Source organism: Lipophrys pholis (genome assembly GCF_963383615.2).
Source record: "Lipophrys pholis genome assembly, chromosome: 6".
Taxonomy (NCBI): domain Eukaryota; kingdom Metazoa; phylum Chordata; class Actinopteri; order Blenniiformes; family Blenniidae; genus Lipophrys; species Lipophrys pholis.
In genome coordinates, this window is record NC_137629.1 from 34,317,040 (window position 1) to 34,340,353 (window position 23,314).

Below are 23,314 nucleotides of genomic sequence, written 5' to 3' on the forward strand. Positions count from 1 at the left end.
CACTCCTTCTTCCCCCCTCCAGTCCCTATTAATCTTATGAGAGGAAGACGGATGCTGTGAGAGCTGAAACAAAAGGCAAAGCCCCACAAATGAATCATATAATTCATGCCTTCCTATTTGTCGCCGTCCCAGTCCCCGCAGAGAAACACCATCCGCCCAGTGGGGGGGCATAAACCACAAGACATGTTTTATTCTGGGGAATCCTGAAACCTGACCGCACACCGAAACCCTCAGCACTTCGACACGAGCGCTTCTTAAAATATTGAAGCAAAGAAACAAAGTGTTTAGCATTTCTGCTCGGCGAAGACATGAGATGTCACAGAGCCCATTCAGAAATCCTTCCTCTGGCGTTCTCCCGCCGCCTCACTGACCTTTTACTTTTAGAAGATATACTCTGCTCAGGCTGTCCATAAATGATTCACTCTGTCACCTCACACAAACGTTAACAAACTAAATAAGAGTGAAAACAAACTGAATCTGACTTCATTACGTCCGTTCATGCTGATGTTTTTTTTTTTTAAAAGGACATAATTAATTTTGCCAAATCGAGTGGCGGTGCTTGTTTGCAGAGCGACTAAAATGTTGTCTTTGACTATAAAACTAACTTGTTCGGGGAGATAAAAAAAAAAAAGAAAAAGGCAAATGAACATTGTGAGCAAGAGAGCTAAAGCCACTGCCAGACATGAAATCGACAGTAAGCTGAAGACAATGAGGACGAGGATTACCCAGAACTCAGCTGGGGGGAATTGCCTCATTCTATATTTTCAGTAAAGCGCGCTATTTACATAAGGATTACTTTAAACTATTGGAGGAAATATTCCCACAGCCCTTCTGCACACAGTTAGCAATCATTTTCCTCCCCATCTGTGGCAAACATCTCTCCTCACCACCGGCAGCAGACGTGGGAGTGCAGAGAGTTTCAGTGGCGACGACGACTCAGCGTTTCCTGGTCCATGTGTGAAACACATCGGACTGGATCGGCTGCAGGTTTGGCCAAAGAGGAACTCAACACATTCACCTTCAACTAATAATGTAATAATGGCATTTCCGTCTGTTTGGGAAGCGTTTGAAGATGTGGTGGAAGTCAGCATCGTGTTTGTGTTTTCGTTTCCGGAAGGTTTCGCGTTTACATGGTAACTTTTAGAATTTACATAGAAAAGCTGAAAATGATGTAGTTTTCATGTAGGGCCACTAGGTGGGGCTGTCGTGTGTTTATATAATGAAACCAGACATGCAGAGAACAACGGACTCTAAACATGAACACTGGGAGAGCGTTGGCATTTTACAGGACAGACCACCAAGTTGGATTGTTATTACGCTGACTGTCAAAATAAAAGAACCAAGTTGGATTGTTATTACGCTGACTGTCAAAATAAAAGAACCAAGTTGGATTGTTATTACGCTGACTGTCAAAATAAAAGAACCAAGTTGGATTGTTATTACGCTGACTGTCAAAATAAAAGAACCAAGTTGGATTGTTATTACGCTGACTGTCAAAATAAAAGAACCAAGTTGGATTGTTATTACGCTGACTGTCAAAATAAAAGAACCAAGTTGGATTGTTATTATGGTGACTGTCAAAATAAAAGAACCAAGTTGGATTGTTATTACGGTGACTGTCAAAATAAAAGAACGCAGTCCCAGGAGAATATGGACTGGCAGTCGTGACCTCGTTGGTATGGTCTATCTACTGAGCATGTGCAGAACAGCCGTGGTATTTAGGAGCAGTCGCAGCTCCTCCAGTGTTTCCATGGAGACGTAGCCTGAGTGTTTTCAGAAAGTTGTGTTTTCAGTGACTCCCAGCAGCGTCACCCTGTTAACTGACGCCAAAACACAATGAAGGTTTTCTGCTTTCACACATAAATGTCGTATCAATGGGTCCTCGGCCTCGTGACGGTAAATCCTCCACCACTGTTATTCACATCCTTTATCATGACACATTTTCTGTGTCTTTTCTCAACCTTTCCTGACTTTTCTCTGTTTTTCTCACAGGTTCTTGCTTTGAGACGGATCAGCTCAGACTCCCGACTCCATCGTAGCACAGCTCATTTTATGGAGGCTCATCTCCTCATCTATGTATCTGCATGTTGAACACAAAGCCAATGAGCTCAGTGACTTCTCATCCAGCCCATATAGTGCCGGTACATTGCAATGTGAGAAAACATGTTTCATACCTGTATTGTCTTTAAGCACTGCAACGCTTTCAGTCATAATATCATCTCTAAGACAATCTAGTGATGTGCTCCTGGTCAGTAAGTTATCCTGCTGCCATGGTCAGTGTTGTTTTGAGTCATTAAAGGAACTACATGAGGAAACGTTAACTTAAAGACGGACGCTTAAAACAAGTGAACCCCATTTATCAATCTAAACCACTGCAATGACAAAACTATACGAAAACCCTGAACGAAGTGACTCCACACTGCCCCCTGGTGTACAGCAGAGGCTTGACTGAAGCTTTACAGGGTTTCCCTTTAACGTATCAGGAGGGTTTGGAACTTATTCTGGGGAAAATGCGATTGGGAACAAACGATCTGCTAATACACGATAACACCAGGTACCTGTGACCAGTTTTTACCTCCAGCAAACATATTTGAACAAAAATATTCACATTATGTTTATTTGAACAGGTTGTTTGCCAAATGAACAAAATGTGTAAGTCTAATGTTGTTTTCCAAACTGTAACTGTACAGAAGAGACTGATATAAATGTTGTATTGATTAAATCAGTTCATCAAACTTGTTTTGGAAACTAGAGTCACATTGTCTTTGTCTGAGGAAACCATCGTTCAAACTGGAGAGTAAAACCATCATTATGTCTTTCATGTAAAGTAAATGTTGGTTCATGTTATAGTTCCAACATGCTGAACACTGAAGCATCTGGATGTTAAAAACTCATGTGTTGATCATAAAGAGTAAAACAAGACATTGCCTGGCCTGACGGGAAACTTTCCACAAGTTTTCACTCCTTTCTGTCTGAAGGGAGTTTTTATTTTAAAGCAAAGTTCAGGACAGACTGAACGAAGGTCTTCGCATGCATAACAATAACGATGCATTAAACACTTAATAAAACTCTACCAAACGCATATTTTATGAGTTTTGGACTAAAACTTTTCATCAAAGTGGAATAATACATTTAGCGTTGTTTGATGGTTTATTGATGAAAATAGTTCCACACAGGGGAGGCATACATCCAGCTAGTCTGAAAAATATGTTTAAGATTTAACATATATATATATATATATTAGTGCTGTCAATCAATTCACTAATTTATATTAATATTAACTAATTAACACATTGTTTTCTGAAGACTGAAGCTTGTAAAGGTTAATTATTCAGGGAAAATCACAGAATTAATGTCGACTCAACAAACAGACTTTATTTAAATTGAAAGACTAATTTTATAACGTCCTTTTAGCTTTGCATGAAACTGTTTCTGTCCAAGATCAGCAAAATAATAAAATCATAAATTAATGAATTAATAAATAGAGAGAGAGACTACACACACACACACACACACACACACACACACACACACACACACACACACACACACACACACACACACACACACACACACACACACACAGTATACAGAAGAAAGAGGATAAATTAATATTTTAGCAGTATTTCCTCCAGCTTTAGCAGTTTGGAGTCTCCTGGTCAGCCAACATGGCAACCTGCTGTTTTGCTGCAGAATTACTTCTGTGGTTGTTCAATTCGGCTTTTCAGAGTAAAACTAATGACTTTTACTTTCTCAATCAGCCGTCAGGGAACTTTTTAAAGTGAAACTTTCTGCATTAACATTCCACTGGGTGTTGTGCTGCTCTGTGGTCATGGTGCTGCTCTGTATTCACGGTGCTGCTCTGTGGTCACGGTGCTGCTCTGTGGTCATGGTGCTGCTCTGTGGTCATGGTGCTGCTCTGTATTCACGGTGCTGCTCTGTGGTCACGGTGCTGCTCTGTGGTCATGGTGCTGCTCTGTGGTCATGGTGCTGCTCTGTGGTCATGGTGCTGCTCTGTATTCACGGTGCTGCTCTGTGGTCACGGTGCTGCTCTGTATTCACGGTGCTGCGCCCAGAGACGCTGGACATGAGGCCGCTCCGGTAAGGGAGTAAAATATAAATAAAAAACTGTTAATTATGTTAACATTTCTTAACAAATTAAACGTTTCAAATCAATTTATTAAATGAAGGCATTATTTTTGACAGCACTGAAATATATACACACACACACACACACACACACACACACACACACACACACACACACACACACACACACACACACACACACACACACACACACACAGTAAGTGCAGCCTGCTAATGATGCTATAAAATGATATACGGTGTGTGTATATGCAGTATTCTCTGCTGTTCCTTCCGTTCTAATTTTAAAAACCACATGGCTCTTTCATCAAGGAGAGAGCAACCTAATCTCACAGATTTTACAGTCATCAGGGTTATTTTTAGCGCAGGCTCTCAGCTACTTAATCTTCCTGGCAGAGCAAACAGCAGATCGCTGGTGGCAGCCCAACCACTGTAAACACACTTGTCACTTTGACTGCAGAGACAAAGAGAAGTGAGATTCCCGGACACTTCAGAGTCGCTGCACAAACAACAGGCGTCTCCCTGGGCTGGGAAACCAGACGGCAAACTCCTGACGTGAGCCACAGAATTCATTAAGCTGCTTACCTGCTGTTGAACGGGTTGTCCCAGGGGATCACGTGACTGCCACTGGGGCCGATCAGGAAGCTGACGCGCTCGTAGAAGCTCTTGGCCATGAGCTGAGCGGCCGACCCCTGACCCTGGCCCGCCGCGGCGGCGGCGGCGGGGTCGGGCGAGCCGCGACAGTAGGTCTGACCCTGACAGGAGATCTGAGTGCAGCAGTCTGGGTCCATGCAGTCCACCAGGCCGTCTGGAACACAGGAGTGACAGTCAGGACGGAGCGGCGCTGACCTGGAGGCGTCCGGGTCGGACAAAGGAACCAGGACGGCCTCCATCACGGCTACGAGCTCCGGCGAGCTGCACCAGGAGCTGCACCAGGAGCTGCACTAGGAGCTGCACCAGGAGCTGCACTAGGAGCTGCACCAGGAGCTGCACCAGGAGCTGCACTAGGAGCTGCACCAGGAGCTGCACCAGGAGCTGCACTAGGAGCTGCACTAGGAGCTGCACCAGGAGCTGCACCAGGAGCTGCACCAGGAGCTGCACCAGGAGCTGCACCAGGAGCTGCACCAGGAGCTGCACTAGGAGCTGCACCAGGAGCTGCACCAGGAGCTGCACCAGGAGCTGCACCAGGAGCTGCACTAGGAGCTGCACCAGGAGCTGCACCAGGAGCTGCACCAGGAGCTGCACCAGGAGCTGCACCAGGAGCTGCACCAGGACACGGTTTGCAATGGAAGCAGGATGATTTTAAAGTGGAAGGAAATCAGGAAAAAGAGCAAAATGTGTCCGTTTAAGGACATTATGACTTTTCCCCTCCATGTTTAATTCATGGATTCATTCATTTTCTTTCTCTGCCGGTTTCGTGGTGTTTTCTTGTCTTGTTCTGATTTGTGAGTGTCGTTTTATGGTTGTTTTGTTTGTTTTTAGTTTCTTTATTGTTGCTGTTGATTCTCGTTTCTCATCACAACTGAGAAGAGAAGCAGAAACATTCATGGCAGGCGTCATGAATTTACTGCTTCTATTCTCAGTTCTGCCCTGATTGACTATTTTTAAATTCTATATTTTTGTAAGTCCATATTCTCCTAATCTTTGTCTGTTAAACTGGAAAAAATTCAAAACAATATATATATAGATATATATATAGATATTAAAAAAATTTGGCCTCGTTTACACAACAACGTTTTTAAGTGAAAAACTTTGAACAACGAAGCTCAGAGTCACTGAAGACTTTTTCAAAACGTTCAGAAACGCTGCTACTGACAGTCACAGTAATAATAATCACACTTGGTAGTTTTATTGTGACAGTCACAGTAATAATAATCACACTTGGTAGTTTTATTGTGACAGTCACAGTAATAACAATCCAACTTGGTAGTTTTATTGTGACAGTCACAGTAATAACAATCCAACTTGGTAGTTTTATTGTGACAGTCACAGTAATAACAATCCAACTTGGTAGTTTTATTGTGACAGTCACTATAATAACAATCCAACTTGGTAGTTTTATTGTGACAGTCACTATAATAACAATACAACTTGGTAGTTTTATTGTGACAGTCACAGTAATAATAATCACACTTGGTAGTTTTATTGTGACAGTCACTATAATAACAATACAACTTGGTAGTTTTATTGTGACAGTCACCATAATAACAATACAACTTGGTAGTTTTATTGTGACAGTCACCATAATAACAATACAACTTGGTAGTTTTATTGTGACAGTCACAGTAATAACAATCCAACTTGGTAGTTTTATTGTGACAGTCACTATAATAACAATCCAACTTGGTAGTTTTATTGTGACAGTCACTATAATAACAATACAACTTGGTAGTTTTATTGTGACAGTCACTATAATAACAATACAACTTGGTAGTTTTATTGTGACAGTCACAGTAATAACAATCCAACTTGGTAGTTTTATTGTGACAGTCACTATAATAACAATACAACTTGGTAGTTTTATTGTGACAGTCACAGTAATAACAATCCAACTTGGTAGTTTTATTGTGACAGTCACAGTAATAACAATCCAACTTGGTAGTTTTATTGTGACAGTCACTATAATAACAATCCAACTTGGTAGTTTTATTGTGACAGTCACTATAATAACAATCCAACTTGGTAGTTTTATTGTGACAGTCACTATAATAACAATACAACTTGGTAGTTTTATTTTGACAGTCACTATAATAACAATCCAACTTGGTAGTTTTATTTTGACAGTCACTATAATAACAATCCCACTCGGTGGTCTGTCCATTAGATTGTCTGTGTTCTCCCAGTATTATTGTTTATAGGGACGTTGTTTTGAAAACGTTGTTGTGTACATTGAGCCTGACTGGTCAGATTGGCTCTGCTGGTGAACACGGTTTGTTCACTAAGCATTGGAGATATATTTTAGGGATATACGTTAAATTATTCTTGTTGCTATATCAACAATATGCACATCACAAAAGACTGAAGTGTAAAAAATTCTGTTTTGATGCTATATTGTACTGACTTGAATTCCAAAAGACTGAAGTGTAAACGTAAGAATGGCGGGTCTGTCACTTCCATCACGTCCTGCAGATCAAACTCTGCTTTTCATGAGAGCGGCAGCAGGATGAAACTAGTCGACCTCAAACAAACCACAGAAGTTCTAGTGCTGCCGATCAGGCTGAGTCATTAGAAACCCGGCTCAGAGGGAATTAACATACAGAAAAGTCACCACTACTTCTCCCTTTAATTTAATTGATCTACTGTATATTTCAAACCAGGATGTTTAACAATCTGCTCCGCTGCCACATTTGCATATTCTGTTCCCGTGATGTTTTATGTATGATTGATTTGTTTTGTTTGTTTGCACTGGAGTCCCAACCGAGCCAGGGTTCTGTCTGGCACAATGAGAGAGGTACAACTCTCTCTCTCTCTCTCTCTCTCTCTCTCTCTCTCTCTCCTTCATGAGAGCTAAAAGACGATTTGTACGAGGCTTTCCCTCCTTCCCTACCTCCCTCGTTATCCTTGCCGTCGGAGCAGAGCGTCTCCGTGGCGACGTCGCAGCCCAGCCCTCTCCATCCTGCCTGGCAGATGCAGTGCCAGACGTTCTGATCCAGGACACACCTCCCGTTGTTGTTGCACAGCCCCGGGCAGCCGTCTGTCAACAGATCATGTTCGCGTCAGAACAAGGAGCGCAGGAGGGGGGGGGCATTTAGAGTGGACGGGGGGCAGAGGAGGGACAAAAAGGATGAGAGGAGACAGTATTGAGTGAACATACAATACGATACAGCTCTGACAGGACGGGGGGGGACGGGGGACGGGGGGGGGACGGGGGGGGGGGGCTGTGAGGAGTTACAGTCGTTTCACATGAGTTTGTTTGTTTTTTTAAAAAGCGTGTGCAGCTATGATGGAAATGAAAGTAAGAAAGGAGGAATAAGGAGGGAGAGAAGAGAAACAAGCAGTTTAGTTCTTAATGATAGAGCCAGACTGGGAACGCATGTTGAGTTAAACCCACAAACTCTAAATCAAAGTTTGAATGACACTGTTGAAGTTCAAGTGAGACGTTGTGAGGATTTATGATTTCACAAATCCTCACAACGTGTGTGTTCAATGAATGGCTGCCGCATGTCATATCTAGTCAAGTGGCTTTTTTCTTGTATTACAATTTCAAGGATTTTTTTTATTTTTCAAAGTTGCCCAAATCCCACTTAAGAGGCGAAAAAAAGAAAAAAGGTTTATTGCTTTTGCCTGAAGAGAAAAATAAAAATAAATATAAATAGTCTATTGCAGATGTTAGAAACACTCATGTGAAGTAACGGCAACATCAAGGGGAAGAGGAAGTATATATATATATGTAAAAATAGGTGGGGGAGGGGGGGGGGGGGGATGGGGGGGTGGGTGGGTGGGGGGGGGGGTCTTGAGTTTCAACATCTACAGAAAACAGTGCACTCGCTGCCAAATCGCATTCCTTCTAGTGGAGGGTGAAGACAGGGAGCCCAAACACGACTAAACCACACCAGTTCGGGGCGTTTAATCTGGCAGACACAGGGAATTAAGACAAGGTGGTGGTGGTGGTGGGGGGGAGGGGGGAGGCGGGGGGGGCAGGATCACAGCAGAAACATTATGATCGACTCGGACAGAAAACAGGTGTATAAACGCCGTGCTAGGAAAGACAGAGAGCAGGGGGGGATTGTTGGTGACAATCTCCCTTGGGGGGGGTAGTGGTTCAATTTACCTTTATATCCTATCTTGACTGCTCCTATTACACAACCGAGGAAAGGGAAACATTTGGAAAAGAAAATTACTTATCTCTGTGGAGGCAGAGAGCTAGGACTGACAAACACATTTTTACTTATTAGAACTTACAGAAAAGTGGAAACGCTGGCTCATGTACCTGCTTCAATATATATTTATAGATATAGATATATAGAGAGAGATTTTGAGTTTTTATTTTTTTTTAACGTAGATTATCGTCGTGTTCTCCATGTTTTAGCTTCTGGTTTTATTTCAATTGTTCCCACTGTCCGTGTAAACGGCAGCAGTGATGCTGATGGAGCTGAATCAGTAAATACTCAGCATGAGTGACAGGATATTAACACAGAGAGTGGGAAGCTGCAGGCTCACCCACTTTTATTTAGTTTAAATAAAGGTCACTTTTTTTGCAGCAAAATAAAAAACAAAACTGGATTGTAAAATAAATAAAGAAAAAGAAAAAAAAAACATCTAGCATGAGGAGAATAAATCTCAAGCAAAAACAAAACAAGGGGGAAAAAAAGTATTTTTTTTACCTGATACTCTAGAATCCAGGGCTACACATGTGAGCCAAGAGGGAGTTGGAAAGAGACAGATAGAGTAGGCAGACAGGCATACAGACATAAAATAGAGAAGAGAATGGATATAAGTAGGAGTTAGGCAGAGAAATGCAAATAGACAAAAACAAGAAGAATATTTGTCTGAGAAAGAAAAACTAAAGAAACAGAAGGTGCATCGGATTGGAGGCTGAGCTCCAGCAAGAGGAAGGAATCGGTAACAAACTTGTGGTGCATCTGTTAATTAAAACACTCACTGATTCATCAGAATTACACATGCATGAATGGTCTCAGAAGAAAACATTTAAAAAAATCATCTTGTCTTTCCTGTAAAAGCACCTTCAATTGCTATTAAAGTCTCTTCTATAGGAGGCAAATGAAGAAATTGAGCGACTTGTTCTGGGGTAAAATATTCACTGTTAACTCTCTCCATCTGCTTTGCTTTGCCAAAGCGGGCGAACACAAAGACGAACACACACACGGCTTCTCTTGATATCTGAGTGTTGTAACACGCTTTGTTTTCAAACCCTATGAGCCAGTTTCATCTGGGTCTGCTTCAAAACATTTCACTGTGGGCTTGTCAGGGTGTGCAGGCTCAGCCTCATTCCAATCGCAATGCATCATGAAGCACAATACTGCACCTACATATAAATATATAAATATAAATATATATATATATATATATTTTCTTTCTTTTTTCCCCGTCATCTCCACTCCAGTGATTTTAACTACATGCAGCGGCAGTACGCTAAGACAAATCAAAAACACCTTAGCGGTAAACCGCAGCGCTGAGAAAAGCAGCGACAATGGGCTTAGCCTTGCATATAAAACAGGATCTAGAGGCGTGTGACAAAAGAATGGCCGAGGAAGTCCTCCATTCAGGCTCTGACCATGTAATGTGATTAAAAGGCGCTTTGTGCAAATGGCAGTTTATTCAGGGTTTGAGAGACAAACTAAGCTCCCGCTTTGCAAGGAGTTACTTCTCCTGAACCGGGAGGAAAGAAAAAGAAAAGGTCTGCCCCGAGGTGGGGAAGATTAATAAGATAAGAACAGGAATGTGACCTCGCTGCCCCCCCCCCACTCCACCCCCGCCCCCCCCGCCCAGAGGAATCCAGGCCGCGGACGTGGGATTGCTGATGAGAGAACTTGTAAATACATAATCAGGGCTGAGGAGTTTTGGAGTGGCGGATCATCGTTTGGCGGGGGACCTGTCGTCATGAAGAGGCTGGGGTGACACTTGGGGGAACGCCGTGTGGCGCCGCCTGTCAGGGTTCAACTGCAGGACTTCTGACTGAGGTGAAGGTGTCGAGGCAGCCGCAGTCAAAGGTCAATGGGAAGTGACATCTCACAACTCATTATCCTCATTAATGCCGGGTGAAGCGCCGACCATTTCAGAAAAATGATATTCCAAAGAGGCCGAGCCGCGGCTCTCCGGCTCCCTAAATACCTGCCCGGGGCGCACTAATACCTGAGGATCACTTCAGCTGCGGAGAGAGGTGGAATATCTGAATCCAGGATGGAAATGACAAAGTTAGTCATCCTGAGGGAAGAAAAGTCTACGATTCCAACTCGTTCTCACTCCTGCAACGATCAAATGTTTAGATCAAATCCTTTTTGTTTCTTTCCTCTCGGATGTGAAGATGAACATTTCATTTTCACTTGGATAGTAGTGAGTCTCCTACACTGGCCACCATTTTGATTCTTGAAGAAACAGAAACATTTCCAAAGGGAAAATCAGACATTGAACTCTATAAATCCCTAAACTGAGTCGCTACCGAGCTTAGTAGGCTTAGAAATATTCACGATGGGAGAAACTATCCATCCCTCTATCTTCTATCCATCCCTCTATCTTCTATCCATCCCTCTATCTTCTATCCATCCCTCTATCTTCTATATCTTCTATCCATCCCTCTATCTTCTATATCTTCTATCCATCCCTCTATCTTCTATCCATCCCTCTATCTTCTATCCATCCCTCTATCTTCTATATCTTCTATCCATCCCTCTATCTTCTATCCATCCCTCTATCTTCTATATCTTCTATCAATCCCTCTATCTTCTATCCATCCCTCTATCTTCTATCCATCCCTCTATCTTCTATCCATCCCTCTATCTTCTATATCTTCTATCCATCCCTCTATCTTCTATCCATCCCTCTATCTTCTATATCTTCTATCCATCCCTCTATCTTCTATCCATCCCTCTATCTTCTATCCATCCCTCTATCTTCTATATCTTCTATCCATCCCTCTATCTTCTATCCATCCCTCTATCTTCTATATCTTCTATCCATCCCTCTATCTTCTATCCATCCCTCTATCTTCTATATCTTCTATCCATCCCTCTATCTTCTATCCATCCCTCTATCTTCTATCCATCCCTCTATCTTCTATATCTTCTATCCATCCCTCTATCTTCTATCCATCCCTCTATCTTCTATATCTTCTATCCATCCCTCTATCTTCTATCCATCCCTCTATCTTCTATCCATCCCTCTATCTTCTATATCTTCTATCCATCCCTCTATCTTCTATCCATCCCTCTATCTTCTATATCTTCTATCCATCCCTCTATCTTCTATCCATCCCTCTATCTTCTATATCTTCTATCCATCCCTCTATCTTCTAGCCATCCCTCTATCTTCTATCCATCCCTCTATCTTCTATCCATCCCTCTATCTTCTATCCATCCCTCTATCTTCTATCCATCCCTCTATCTTCTATATCTTCTATCCATCCCTCTATCTTCTATCCATCCCTCTATCTTCTATATCTTCTATCCATCCCTCTATCTTCTACCCATCATTCATCACTTATCCATCCATCTTTCCAGTCATTAATCCAAAAATTCAAAAGTTTTACTTAAAAACTAAATGATTAAAATACTGACTGACTGACTCGAGTAAATAAATGAAATTGAAGTAAAACCAATCCAGGACTGCATGGAAACACTGATGGCTCTCACTAAACCACCAGCAGTAACTTGTAATCTGTAGTTGGTAGCTTGTAGTTTTTAGTTTGCATTCTGAAGTTTGTAGCTTGTATCTGTAGTTTGTATCTGTAGTTTGTATCTGTAGTTTGTAGTATGTAGCTTGTAGTTTGTAGTTTAAGTGCCACGATCTGTCTCAGATCGAAGCGCCTTCTGAAAATCCTGACACTCCTCAGAAGTTGCCCTTTAAATCCTGCCTGTGAATTTCCTGTGTAGCCGTCTGTCGTGTGTGTGTGTGTGTGTGTGTGTGTGTGTGTGTGTGTGTGTGTGTGTGTGTGTGTGTGTGTGTGTGTGTGTGTGTGTGTGGCTCACCGATGGTGCAGTGTTCACCCGTCCAGCCCTGGTGGCAGTCACACTTGCCCTCCCGGCAGACTCCGTGGTCGATGCAGCGTGGGTGACAGTCCCTCTGCTGACACTCGGGGCCCGTCCAGCCCTCCTCGCAGTGACACACACCGCTGATGCAGGAGCCGTGGGGACCGCAGTCCACCACACACACTTCTGTGGGAGGAAGGGACAAAACAAAGAGCCATGGAGACACGTCGTCTGTGAAAAATCACTCTTCCCCTCCTGCTCTGGTGTGTTTTGGTATTCTGCGGCGCTGCGCCTGCCACCACAGAGAGAAGCTCTGATGTTGCTGAGAAGTGTTTGCTCCCTCGGCTAAAGTGGGCCAATAACTTTAACTGTAAACAAGACGTGTTTTCAGCCAAACTGTTTCTAAAAAAATTCTCTGACACTGTAAGACGACTGCTGCTGCTCACGTCTGACACTATTTCATGTAAAGAGACTGGAAACTACCGCCATCTGTTAAAGGAAGGTTTAAGCTGCATCATTTGACTGGGAAGCGTCAGGCCTTTACGGCCTCCTCCTGCTATATGGACCTCATGGACCCGCCGCGTTCACTATTCTCTGTTTTAAAATGAGGCTCGACACGCATAATGCCAACAGCCGAGAAATGAAGAGCCTCATCAACTTTTATACTGCCGGAAACAAAACTCTTCTTTTAAAGAGCCTCATATTATTATTGATATGTAATGTTATTATTGTTATGAGTTCTGGATTTAATAAAGTCCAATAAATTCTTGGCGCTGGACGTTTTATTGGTAAACTGTTTCCTGCAGCGCAGTAACGCCGTGGCCTCGGGCTGCTTGGAAATGTATTGAGTCTTCGTTTGGTGGCACCTTAACAGCCAAGAGCTTTGCACAGAACTTGGGATGGGTACCGAATTCTGTTCTTTTATAGGTACTGACCAAATTTGTCCAGTACGACCGAGTACCGATGCACTTAAAATCAAACGGTACCATGTGTCAGTACCTGAATGCTGAGGAATCTGAGGAAGCTCCTGGTTTAGCAATAGATTCTTCTCAAGGCTGAAGAATGCATCATTTGACATCCTCAGATCTACCATCACAGATCTACCACCACAGTTCTACCACCACAGATCTACAATCACAGATCTACCACCACAGTTCTACCATCACAGATCTACCATCACAGATCTACCATCACAGATCTACCATCACAGATCTACCAACACAGAAATACAACCACAGATCTACCACCACAGATCTACCATCACGATGTTTCCAGAGGAGAGAGGAAGAGGAGTTACTGGAGCCGGGTTTTCATTTGTGCATTATTAAGACAAAACACTGCATCGTAGTTCAGATATTTCATGTTGGTGTTAAAATACTAACAGCTGCATGTTAGTTTGATATATTTCTTAAAGTTTGTTTATTGAGAAAGATATGTTAAATTTAAAAATGTATAGATTTTAAAATTAAACTAATTAACATGTATTACCACATAAACACACAAAAGTACAGAACATTGGTATCGTTGAGTACCGGTATCGATTATCGGTACCGTATCGGTTCAAATGTGAAAGGTTCCCTACAGATAACATAAGAAAGAAATCCTGTCTTCACTGATCGTCATCTGATTTGGTTTGCATCTATTTTATGTTCCATTGAACAACAACGTTTGAAGTGAAACACTGAAAATGATGTAGTTTGCATGCCAGGCCACTAGTATGCACTGTTGGTTGGTTGTACACGGACATTTGTATGGACGACTATCGTTCTATTACACCAACTCTCAACAATGAAAAATCCAATATGGACAATAAAACTAGAAGAAGGACTGGAGGTCAGGACATCCTGGAGGTCAGGACACCCTGGAGGTCAGGACACCCTGGAGGTCAGGACATCCTGGAGGTCAGGACATCCTGGAGGTCAGGACACCCTGGAGGTCAGGACACCCTGGAGGTCATGACACCCTGGAGGTCAGGACACCCTGGAGGTCAGGACACCCTGGAGGTCAGGACACCCTGGAGGTCAGGACATCCTGGAGGTCAGGACACCCTGGAAGCCGTATTTCTGTTCTTGCCTATCGACTGGAAGAAGAACTACGAGGACAGGGGGTGCCGGAGCAGTCGCAGCGTTTCCACCGCCATTTCCAGAAAGTCTTGTTTTACACAACAATGGAGCCTGAATGTTTTCAAAAAGTTCCACCTTGGGAGTCGTTTTCAACAAAGTTGTGTTCTTTGGGCTCCGAGCCTCGTTGTTGTGTGAAAAGTGTTCCGTATAAAAAAGCTCCAATCAATCTAATAGAAGCACACAAAGTAAGCAATTCTCTGGAGATATATGTATATATATACACACACACACACACTCACACACACACACACACACACACACACACACACACACACACACACACACACACACACACACACACACACACACACACACACACACACACACACACACACACACACACACACAGTAGAGCATTTTATTCATGTCTTTTATTTTTCTGGTTCTGCAGCTACATAACTCATTTTCATCAGAGTGATTTCATAAACCTCCTCTCTTTCGTTCAGTCGCTCCGACATGGAACGAAACTCAAAAAGCTCCAAAAAGATCCACTTTTCAGGTTTTACATAAAGTGAAAACTTCTTTGCCTGTTGGCGGTCTGAGGCGAGGGGTGGCAGATTTAAACAGATCCGGGTGTTTGGACTCGGATGTTTTCTTAAATTACGGAGCGCCGCCGAGATGGATCGCTGTCGTCTCTGTGAAGATTTCAACAGTCAAATCTGGCAAATGCTCGCCGGCGCTGCAGCCCGGCGCTGCTCCAGCCCGGTGCCGCTGCAGCCCGGCGCTCCCGCAGCCCGGCGCCGCTGCAGCCCGGCGCCGCTGCAGCCCGGCGCCGCTGCAGCCCGGCGCCGCTCCAGCCCGGTGCCGCTCCAGCCCGGTGCTCCTGCAGCCCGGCGCTGCTGCAGCCCGGCGCTGCTGCAGCCCGGTGCTGCTGTAGCCCGGCGCTGCTCCAGCCCCGTGCCGCTGCAGCCCGGCGCGGCTCCAGCCCGGCGTTGCTCCAGCCCGGTGCTCCTGCAGCCCGGCGCTGCTGCAGCCCGGTGCTGCTGCAGCCCGGTGCTCCTGCAGCCCGGTGCTGCTCCAACTCGCTCCAGCACGAGAATAAGAAAGCTGTTAAACAGAAGAGCCATCAAGCTCTCTGCTGTGACAGTCGCTGGAGAGCACCTCGAGTACGTCCTCCAGTCTGAAGAGACGAGATGCTTCGGGAAACTTGCGGAGCTCCATAACGGATAAGTTTGTGACTTTCTGCAAACTTACCACAGCCTTCAGGGGAAAAAGCAAATTAGCCGACATGACTGTGCCGCTGAAGTCATGGATAAAATGTCCTCTCAGTTCGGGGGTTTTCAGCAGTTTGGAGCCAATCTACCCCTCGCTGCTCGGCCCACACTCCCCCCCTTCGCTGGGGCTCTTTTAACTGTCCGTCTGTTCCAGCTCTCTGAATGGAGTTTTTCTTCGATTGAGGGACCTTGGATGGTTCTGATTAAGCTGAGCCGACACTGTAGAATATTAAGTATGCCTCTGGAGGGGAGTCATTCCATTGCAAAGGAATACCTCCTTCCCATAGAATCTATGCAATCAATTTTTCATTAGAGCAAAAGTGTTTATCTGCCTTTAACATGCCCCTGACTCCAGCTGGGGGGGGGGGGGGGGGGGTCTGGGGGTGTTCGATCCCTGCTTACGCGCTTGTTAATTAAAGTTTATTTAATTGAAGAAGAACCGCAGCATTAATTACAAGGGAACCCACAGAACCACCCAGGTGGGTAAACCTCCCCAACCTGGCCCCGACGTCACCCCCCCCCCCCCACCCCCCGATAGTCCCCCCACCCCGATAGCCCCCCCCCCACCCCCCACCCCCCGATAGTCCCCCCACCCCACCCCCACCCCGACAGTCCGCCCCCCCGACAAGCCCCACATATTTTATTGAGTCTGGAAGACAAAAAAACAAACTTTAACAGAATAACAAATGACCACTGTTTAAAAAATGAGACTAAAGTGAGACACAAAGGCAGAGCGAGGAAACCTCCTGCTCACCAACACCATCACTCTTTTCCTCCTGCTCACCAACACAATCACTCTTTTCTACTTGGGCAGCGACCAAATGGGCTTCAGAAGTTTGGCGCGGCGTCTGAAACGCAGCATCCAGCCTCTTTACGCTCTCAGGCTCGTCTGAAGCTCGGCCAAGAAAAATAGATTCAACAACCTTTTACAGAAACAAACGCGACTCCTGTTCTTTTTAATTGTCTGACGCCGGGAGTGTTTTCTCTCTGGAAAATACGTCTATCCTGAGACGGGAAACGGCTCATAAATCAGCAGAATCTGCAGCGCCGCTAACAGATGGGAGGGGCCAAGCCTCTGACCAACATGTCACCTCCCTTCTGATTGGAGGGCCGGGAAGGCAGGAGGGAAACTCACCTCCTTCATCCCCTTGGAACATAAAGAATGAATCTGAAGCTGAATCTCTTCCCCCGGTCGATACCTATTTCCTGGCTTCTCGTGGTGGACGTATGCGGAGTGACGGAGTAACGTGGACCCGGAGCTACGTCACCAACCAGCTCCAAGTGTTGATTAACCGACGCTGAAGGTGTGACGACGCCCGCGGTTTGACTTATTTTAGCGTAATGAAGCTGATTCAACGTGTCAGCAGATTAAACCACATAGAACACTGAAACACAAACACTATGGGCCATAACATTAAGACCACCTGGGTAATATTGTGTGGTTGGAGTGCGTCCTTACTTCCTGTCTCCAGTGTGTGAAAAACAGCCGCTGAACTGAGACACTGAGGCAACGTCTTTTTATTTTTCTTTGAGAAAACTTTTGCATTTATACTGAAACAGCAGAAATGCTAAAAAAACATTGTAGTTTTCATGTTGGGCCACTAGTGGGTGCTGTTGCTTGATTTTGCAAGGAAACCACACACACGTGCAGCAAAGAACAAAGAGCTGTAAACATGAACACTGAGAGAACACCGACATTCTAGTGGACAGACCATCAAGATGGGTTGTTATTATGGTGACTGTCAAAATAAAACTACCAAGTTGGATTGTTATTATTGTGACTGTCAAAATAAAACTGCCAAATTGGATTGTTTTTGTGGTGACTGTCAAAATAAAACCACCAAGTTGCATTGTTATTGTGCTGACTGTCAAAATAAAACTGCCAAATTGGATTGTTATTGTGGCGACTGTCAAAATAAAAGTCCCAGGTCCCAGGAGAATACGGACTGGGAGTCGTGACACTTTTAAACCTTTACATTGCACAATTCTTTATGTATTGCAGAAGCCTTTATTCCGCTTCATACTTACTGATTTAAGTCTACCCCATTGTTTATTATATTTGAATTATTTTGTATAAACTCAATTCACACACCATGAACGGGGAACTTGTTTTGTTCTGATCATGCCTCGTATTTCAAAAGAGAACTCCACTGAGCCTCTGAGGGTGGAGTATCTTCAGGAGGGATGGAGGGTCACTGTCCTCCCGGTCCACAGGAGGGTTTATACCTGGGGTGTCCAACATAAGGCCTGTGGGCCAAAACAGCCCAAAAGAAGCTTTAATCCGGCACAACAAACCACCGTGCAACTTTTAGAAAATTATAAGAAAACATTGATTTAAAAACTATTTTATCTGTATGGGGTCTATATCACTTTTTCTTTCTCTCTTTTGTTCTCTCTTTCTTTCCTTGAAGAATTGTTGTTAATGCTGTTCTTTGCACACTTCTGTTCACACATTAATAAACATATTACTAAAACTATTTGAATTGAGAGGAGTAGCTGACACGTCACCACAGGGAGAACCCAGCTGAATCAGCTGCAGGACAAGTTCTCTGGATTTTACACCAGAAGGGTTCATTAAAACTGGCTTCATGTTGGGATTGTGATTCATTTCTGTATTAATGCTTTGGTTTGAGGAAATAAAGTATATGATGACACTAACCAGCAGTTTAGAAAGCAGAGCCGTCAGTGAAGACTGAACTCTAAACTCACCCTGCACACTGTTAACTCAGGTGAAAGCCAAACACTTCCAATATTCACACTAACACGACACAAAATAAGAAATAAAATGCTCTGTAGAGAGTCGAAAGATTGTCAAAGTGTCCTGAACAAAGCTGTTTTTATGTCACTCTGTTAAAGATTTAGTTTTTACTCTGATCCGACCGGAGGGGAGAAGCTGGAATTCTCCAAGGCGGCGGTGTGAACGATCAGCGAGGACAGATCTGTTCTTCCTCCTCTGCACACACACTGGTGGTAAAACTGTGACGTGTCCTTCCTTTCTTTTCAACATCATTCAACATGTTTGTTGATCCAATCAATATCAGAAATATCGTTGTTTACACCACCAAGAGGGCGTGTCTCCATCTACACACTCACGTTCCCTCCTACAGGAAACTGAAGTCCTCAGTTGAACACATAGACATGTCTGGACTGTGTGGAGAAAACTGAGCAAGAATCAAACTGAAACTCGATTCAAACTGGAGCAAAATGAAGATGTTTCTCTCAATGTGGCATCAAGCTGAAGATCTTTGTTTAAAATAATGAAACTCTGGAGCCCAACATTCAATCCATTGTCTATCAGACGTGTTAAAAACACAAATAATTCAATCTACATCTCAGGTTCAGCGGAGTACGAAGCTCCACGGGGAAGAAAAATAGAAGAAATGTGTGTATAGACTAATAACATACATGAAAACACTGACCGCTGCAGACCAAACTGATCAATGCAGGACAGAATGTTCCCTCGACACAGAGCGGACACAGACAGTGGTCATAATGTTATGGCTGATCCATGCAGTGAGCGGGACTAACGACTGAAGTCCAGCGCCGCCGTCCTCTGGTTTGTTATACAACCCTTTCCAAGCATGAGTGACTCCCGGCGATCGGATGTCAACGTTCTGACTCCGACCAGCAAAGCCTCTAGAACCTTCTTCTTCCCACAGTCGCTCCAGATTACGTTCTGACTCCGACCAGTAAAGCCTCTAGAACCTTCTTCTTCCCACCGTCGCTCCAGATTACGTTCTGACTCCGACCAGCAAAGCCTCTAGAACCTTCTTCTTCCCACCGTCGCTCCAGATTACGTTCTGACTCCGACCAGCAAAGCCTCTAGAACCTTCTTCTTCCCACAGTCGCTCCAGATTACGTTCTGACTCCGACCAGCAGCACGGCTGAGACTTTCTAAGGCCTTTCACTCTGTTTGTGTGGCGCCGACACATATTTCATGTCGCTGTTTTCTATGTGGAAAAATGAATGAAATGGCTGGAAACTAGTTGGTATTATCATCTCCGAACGCACTGAGGAGATACGCTCAGCATCATAAAAAATGTTTTTATGTCACCGTGGGAGTCTTGTGTTGGAAATAAACTAGTAAAATGTTCATCAAAGAGATAAAAGGAGGCGAAACCTTCAGGTTCTAAACCTGGAGGCTGACAGCAGTCAGGACGCAGAACGCAGAACTCCCGGGATGAAGAAGTTGAGCTGCGATTCATCGTCTCTGGTGTGAAACATGACGGTGAATCAGTCGGACTTCACACATGAATCATTTTCTTTCCCTCTTGCTTACCTGATAAATAATCCTGATTTATGATTGATTCAAAAAGCTCATTTCAATTTGTGGCACATTAATGTCAGAAAATAAACGGGGTTTTTTCTCACTAAAAAAACTAACTGAGTTGACCAATGTACCTGAACTGAGTTGGTTTTGAATAATTGAAGATAAAATCATATATCATGTGTATTTCTCCTCATAATCCAATTTTCATTTAAATTCCAGGGTTGGAACGTCCCTGTTAAATCATTTTCCTCACGTTTTTGTTTTCTTTAACGAGACACCCACATGTCGGCCCGCCGCCCTGCGTGACATCTTTTATTTTAACTTACAGACGGTTTTTTTAAAGGATCACACATCTGCCAGCTTTGGACACCTGATGTCTCCACACAGCGAGACGCAGTTTGTTTGGAGGAAAGACAGAAAAATGCAGTGCCAATTAGTTGTTGGAGGAAGTCAAACTTTATCCTCACAAAAAAAGAGAGGGAGGGAGGGAGGGAGGGAGGGAGGGAGGGAGGGAGGGAGGGAGAGGGAGAGAGACAGAGAGAGAGAGAGACAGAGAGAGAGAGGCACAGAGAGAGAGAGAGGGAGAGATAGAGAGAGAGAGAGAGAGAGAGAGAGAGAGAGAGAGAGAGAGAGAGAGAGAGAGAGAGAGAGAGAGAGAGAGCGAGGAAGAGGTTTGTGAGGAAGGCTTTGCTTTGTAGGAACGACACGGCACTAATAACTGCTGGATGAATGAAGGAAAATACTCATTTAAAGGCTCCATGATATCAAAAATAGAGATTTCTCTCCATCTAATTGCTTATTTTTCCTCCAAACCAAATAGTACTGTGGTAGTTTCAACCTTTATTTTCTGTTTTTTCTTCCTATTAATTACTACGAAGATGTGCCACTACAGTATAACCACTAGTCTAACAGAGTGTAGATCCACTTTCAGCTGCAGAACTGCTGCTGGCTGAAGAACAGCTGGATTCACGTGGACGTCTCACGGCGTGCTGGTGAATCCAGCAGCACATTGTTCAGTCATGTCATTTCTAAAGCTGGAGCTTCATCTGGGTTCGCCGCCAACGACTCGATACGCTGCTTCTCACTCGTCGGACAGCGCCGCACAAGAGCTGTGGTTCTGGAGATGCTCTGAGTCAAGCTGTCGAGCCTCCTGATCCATGGAGCTGCTCACATCCACCAACGCTCACTAGCTTTTCTGCTAAAATATCAACGTTGAGGACAAATGTCATAAAGTCACAGGCGCCGATGAGCATTACTGCTTCACCTGGTCATAATGTTGTGGCTGATGCTATTGTGGGTAACAGACCACATACAATTTGGTGGTCAGTTTTATACGTTATAAAATATGTATTATAAATACATGTGTACATGGATTTATGCATCAACATAACCACTGAAATAAATATACCTTAGAAAGTCTTCAGTAGTTCAATTATTTAAAACTTTGGTACTTGAGTAAATGAGTCATTATTTGGATTTTTACTAAATTAAAAATGTGAGTGACTTTTCCACCCCTCCTCTAACTAATTACAAAAAGTCCCATTTTATTGAGTTTACATCAAATTAAACACCAAATATAAGCTGATACAAAAATCTTTCATTGATTTAACTGAAAAATATTGAGAAACTAAATTTTGGGGGAATGCATGATAAAGGTAGATTACGTTAAATTGACCAAATAAAAGTGCATTAGATGTTGTAGTGATGTTCCTATTTTACCAGTTGAGTTCAAACCAAGCCTCTTTGTGACGCCTGTTATGTTCTTTTTTGTTTTTTTAAATCACATCCAGGAGAGTGCGAGGAGTTCTGACCTATGGAGCAGTCGGCGCCGGTCCAGTTGGCCTCGCAGATGCAGGTCCCCGAGTCGGTGTTGAAGGTGCCGTGACTGGAGCACTGCTCGGGACAAGTGCTCTTCAGGGTCTCGCAGCTGATGCCGCCCCAGCCCGGGTTACAGTGGCACTCGCCGTGATGACAGGCGCCGTGACCGGAGCACGCCGGGTCCACGCAGTCCACTGCAGACACACAGCCGACCGACAGCACGTCAGCAGAATATCACAAACCTTCCGTTCACTGTCAGCCTGCACCGGCCAGGAGTCACCGGCCAGGAGTCACCGGCCAGGAGTCACCGGCCAGGAGTCACCGGCCAGGAGGCACCGGCCAGGAGGCACCGGCCAGGAGTCACCGGCCAGGAGTCACCGGCCAGGAGTCACCGACCAGGAATCACCGGCCAGGAGTCACCGGCCAGGAGTCACCGACCAGGAATCACCGGCCAGGAGTCACCGGCCAAGAGTAACCGGCCAGGAGTCACTGGCCAGGAGTCACCGGTCAGGAGTCACCGGCCAGGAGTCACCGGCCAGGAGGCACCGGCCAGGAGTCACCGGCCAGGAGGCACCAGCCAGGAGGCACCGGCCAGGAGTCACCGGCCAGGAGGCACCGGCCAGGAGGCACCGGCGGTCGCCGGTTAGGGCCAGTTGTAATTTTGTAGGTTCAAGCAGCTCCTTTACAGTCCCAACATGCTGCCAGCAGAATCGTGCTCCATTACAGGCACCAGGAGGAAAAGCAGCACAATTAGTGTCGAGACAGACATAATCAATTAGTATTGGCAATTATTAACCCAGATCAGCAAGTTGATCTGCAGATTGCTAATTATGCCCAACATAATCAACCCATTACTAACAAGGGATAATTTGCATTACAGTTTTTGAGCTTTCTCTCCAGCTGATTATATTCAAACTCTGGCTTGGACCCTGATCACTATTATTTAGCCCAATCAATGCATCAAGCTGTGACCGTGGCCTCCTCCTCCTATATGGCTCAACGTCAAATAAAACCACAATAAATTCATCAAGTGAACTCAAGAGCTTTTTACATGTGAGGTCAACGACTCCCGAATGTAAATCTGAGCTGATAATTGCCTTTTGTCCACATGAGGATCAATAGAGTTAAATGCAGTGA

The 23,314-nt window shown here is 44.4% G+C and overlaps 1 protein-coding gene across 1 annotated transcript in view; it reads right to left on the bottom strand.

Moving 5' to 3' along the window:
* Positions 1–23,314, bottom strand: part of LOC308111358 (teneurin-3) — a gene marked incomplete at its 5' end in the record, with an annotated part of 187,682 nt that overhangs the window by 62,006 nt on the left and 102,362 nt on the right. The window contains 4 exons of the mRNA XM_080466222.1: positions 4,693–4,915; positions 7,655–7,801; positions 12,753–12,938; positions 22,171–22,371. Coding sequence (XP_080322348.1) covers positions 4,693–4,915; positions 7,655–7,801; positions 12,753–12,938; positions 22,171–22,371 — 757 coding nt within the window. The remainder of the gene's footprint in view (positions 1–4,692; positions 4,916–7,654; positions 7,802–12,752; positions 12,939–22,170; positions 22,372–23,314) is intronic.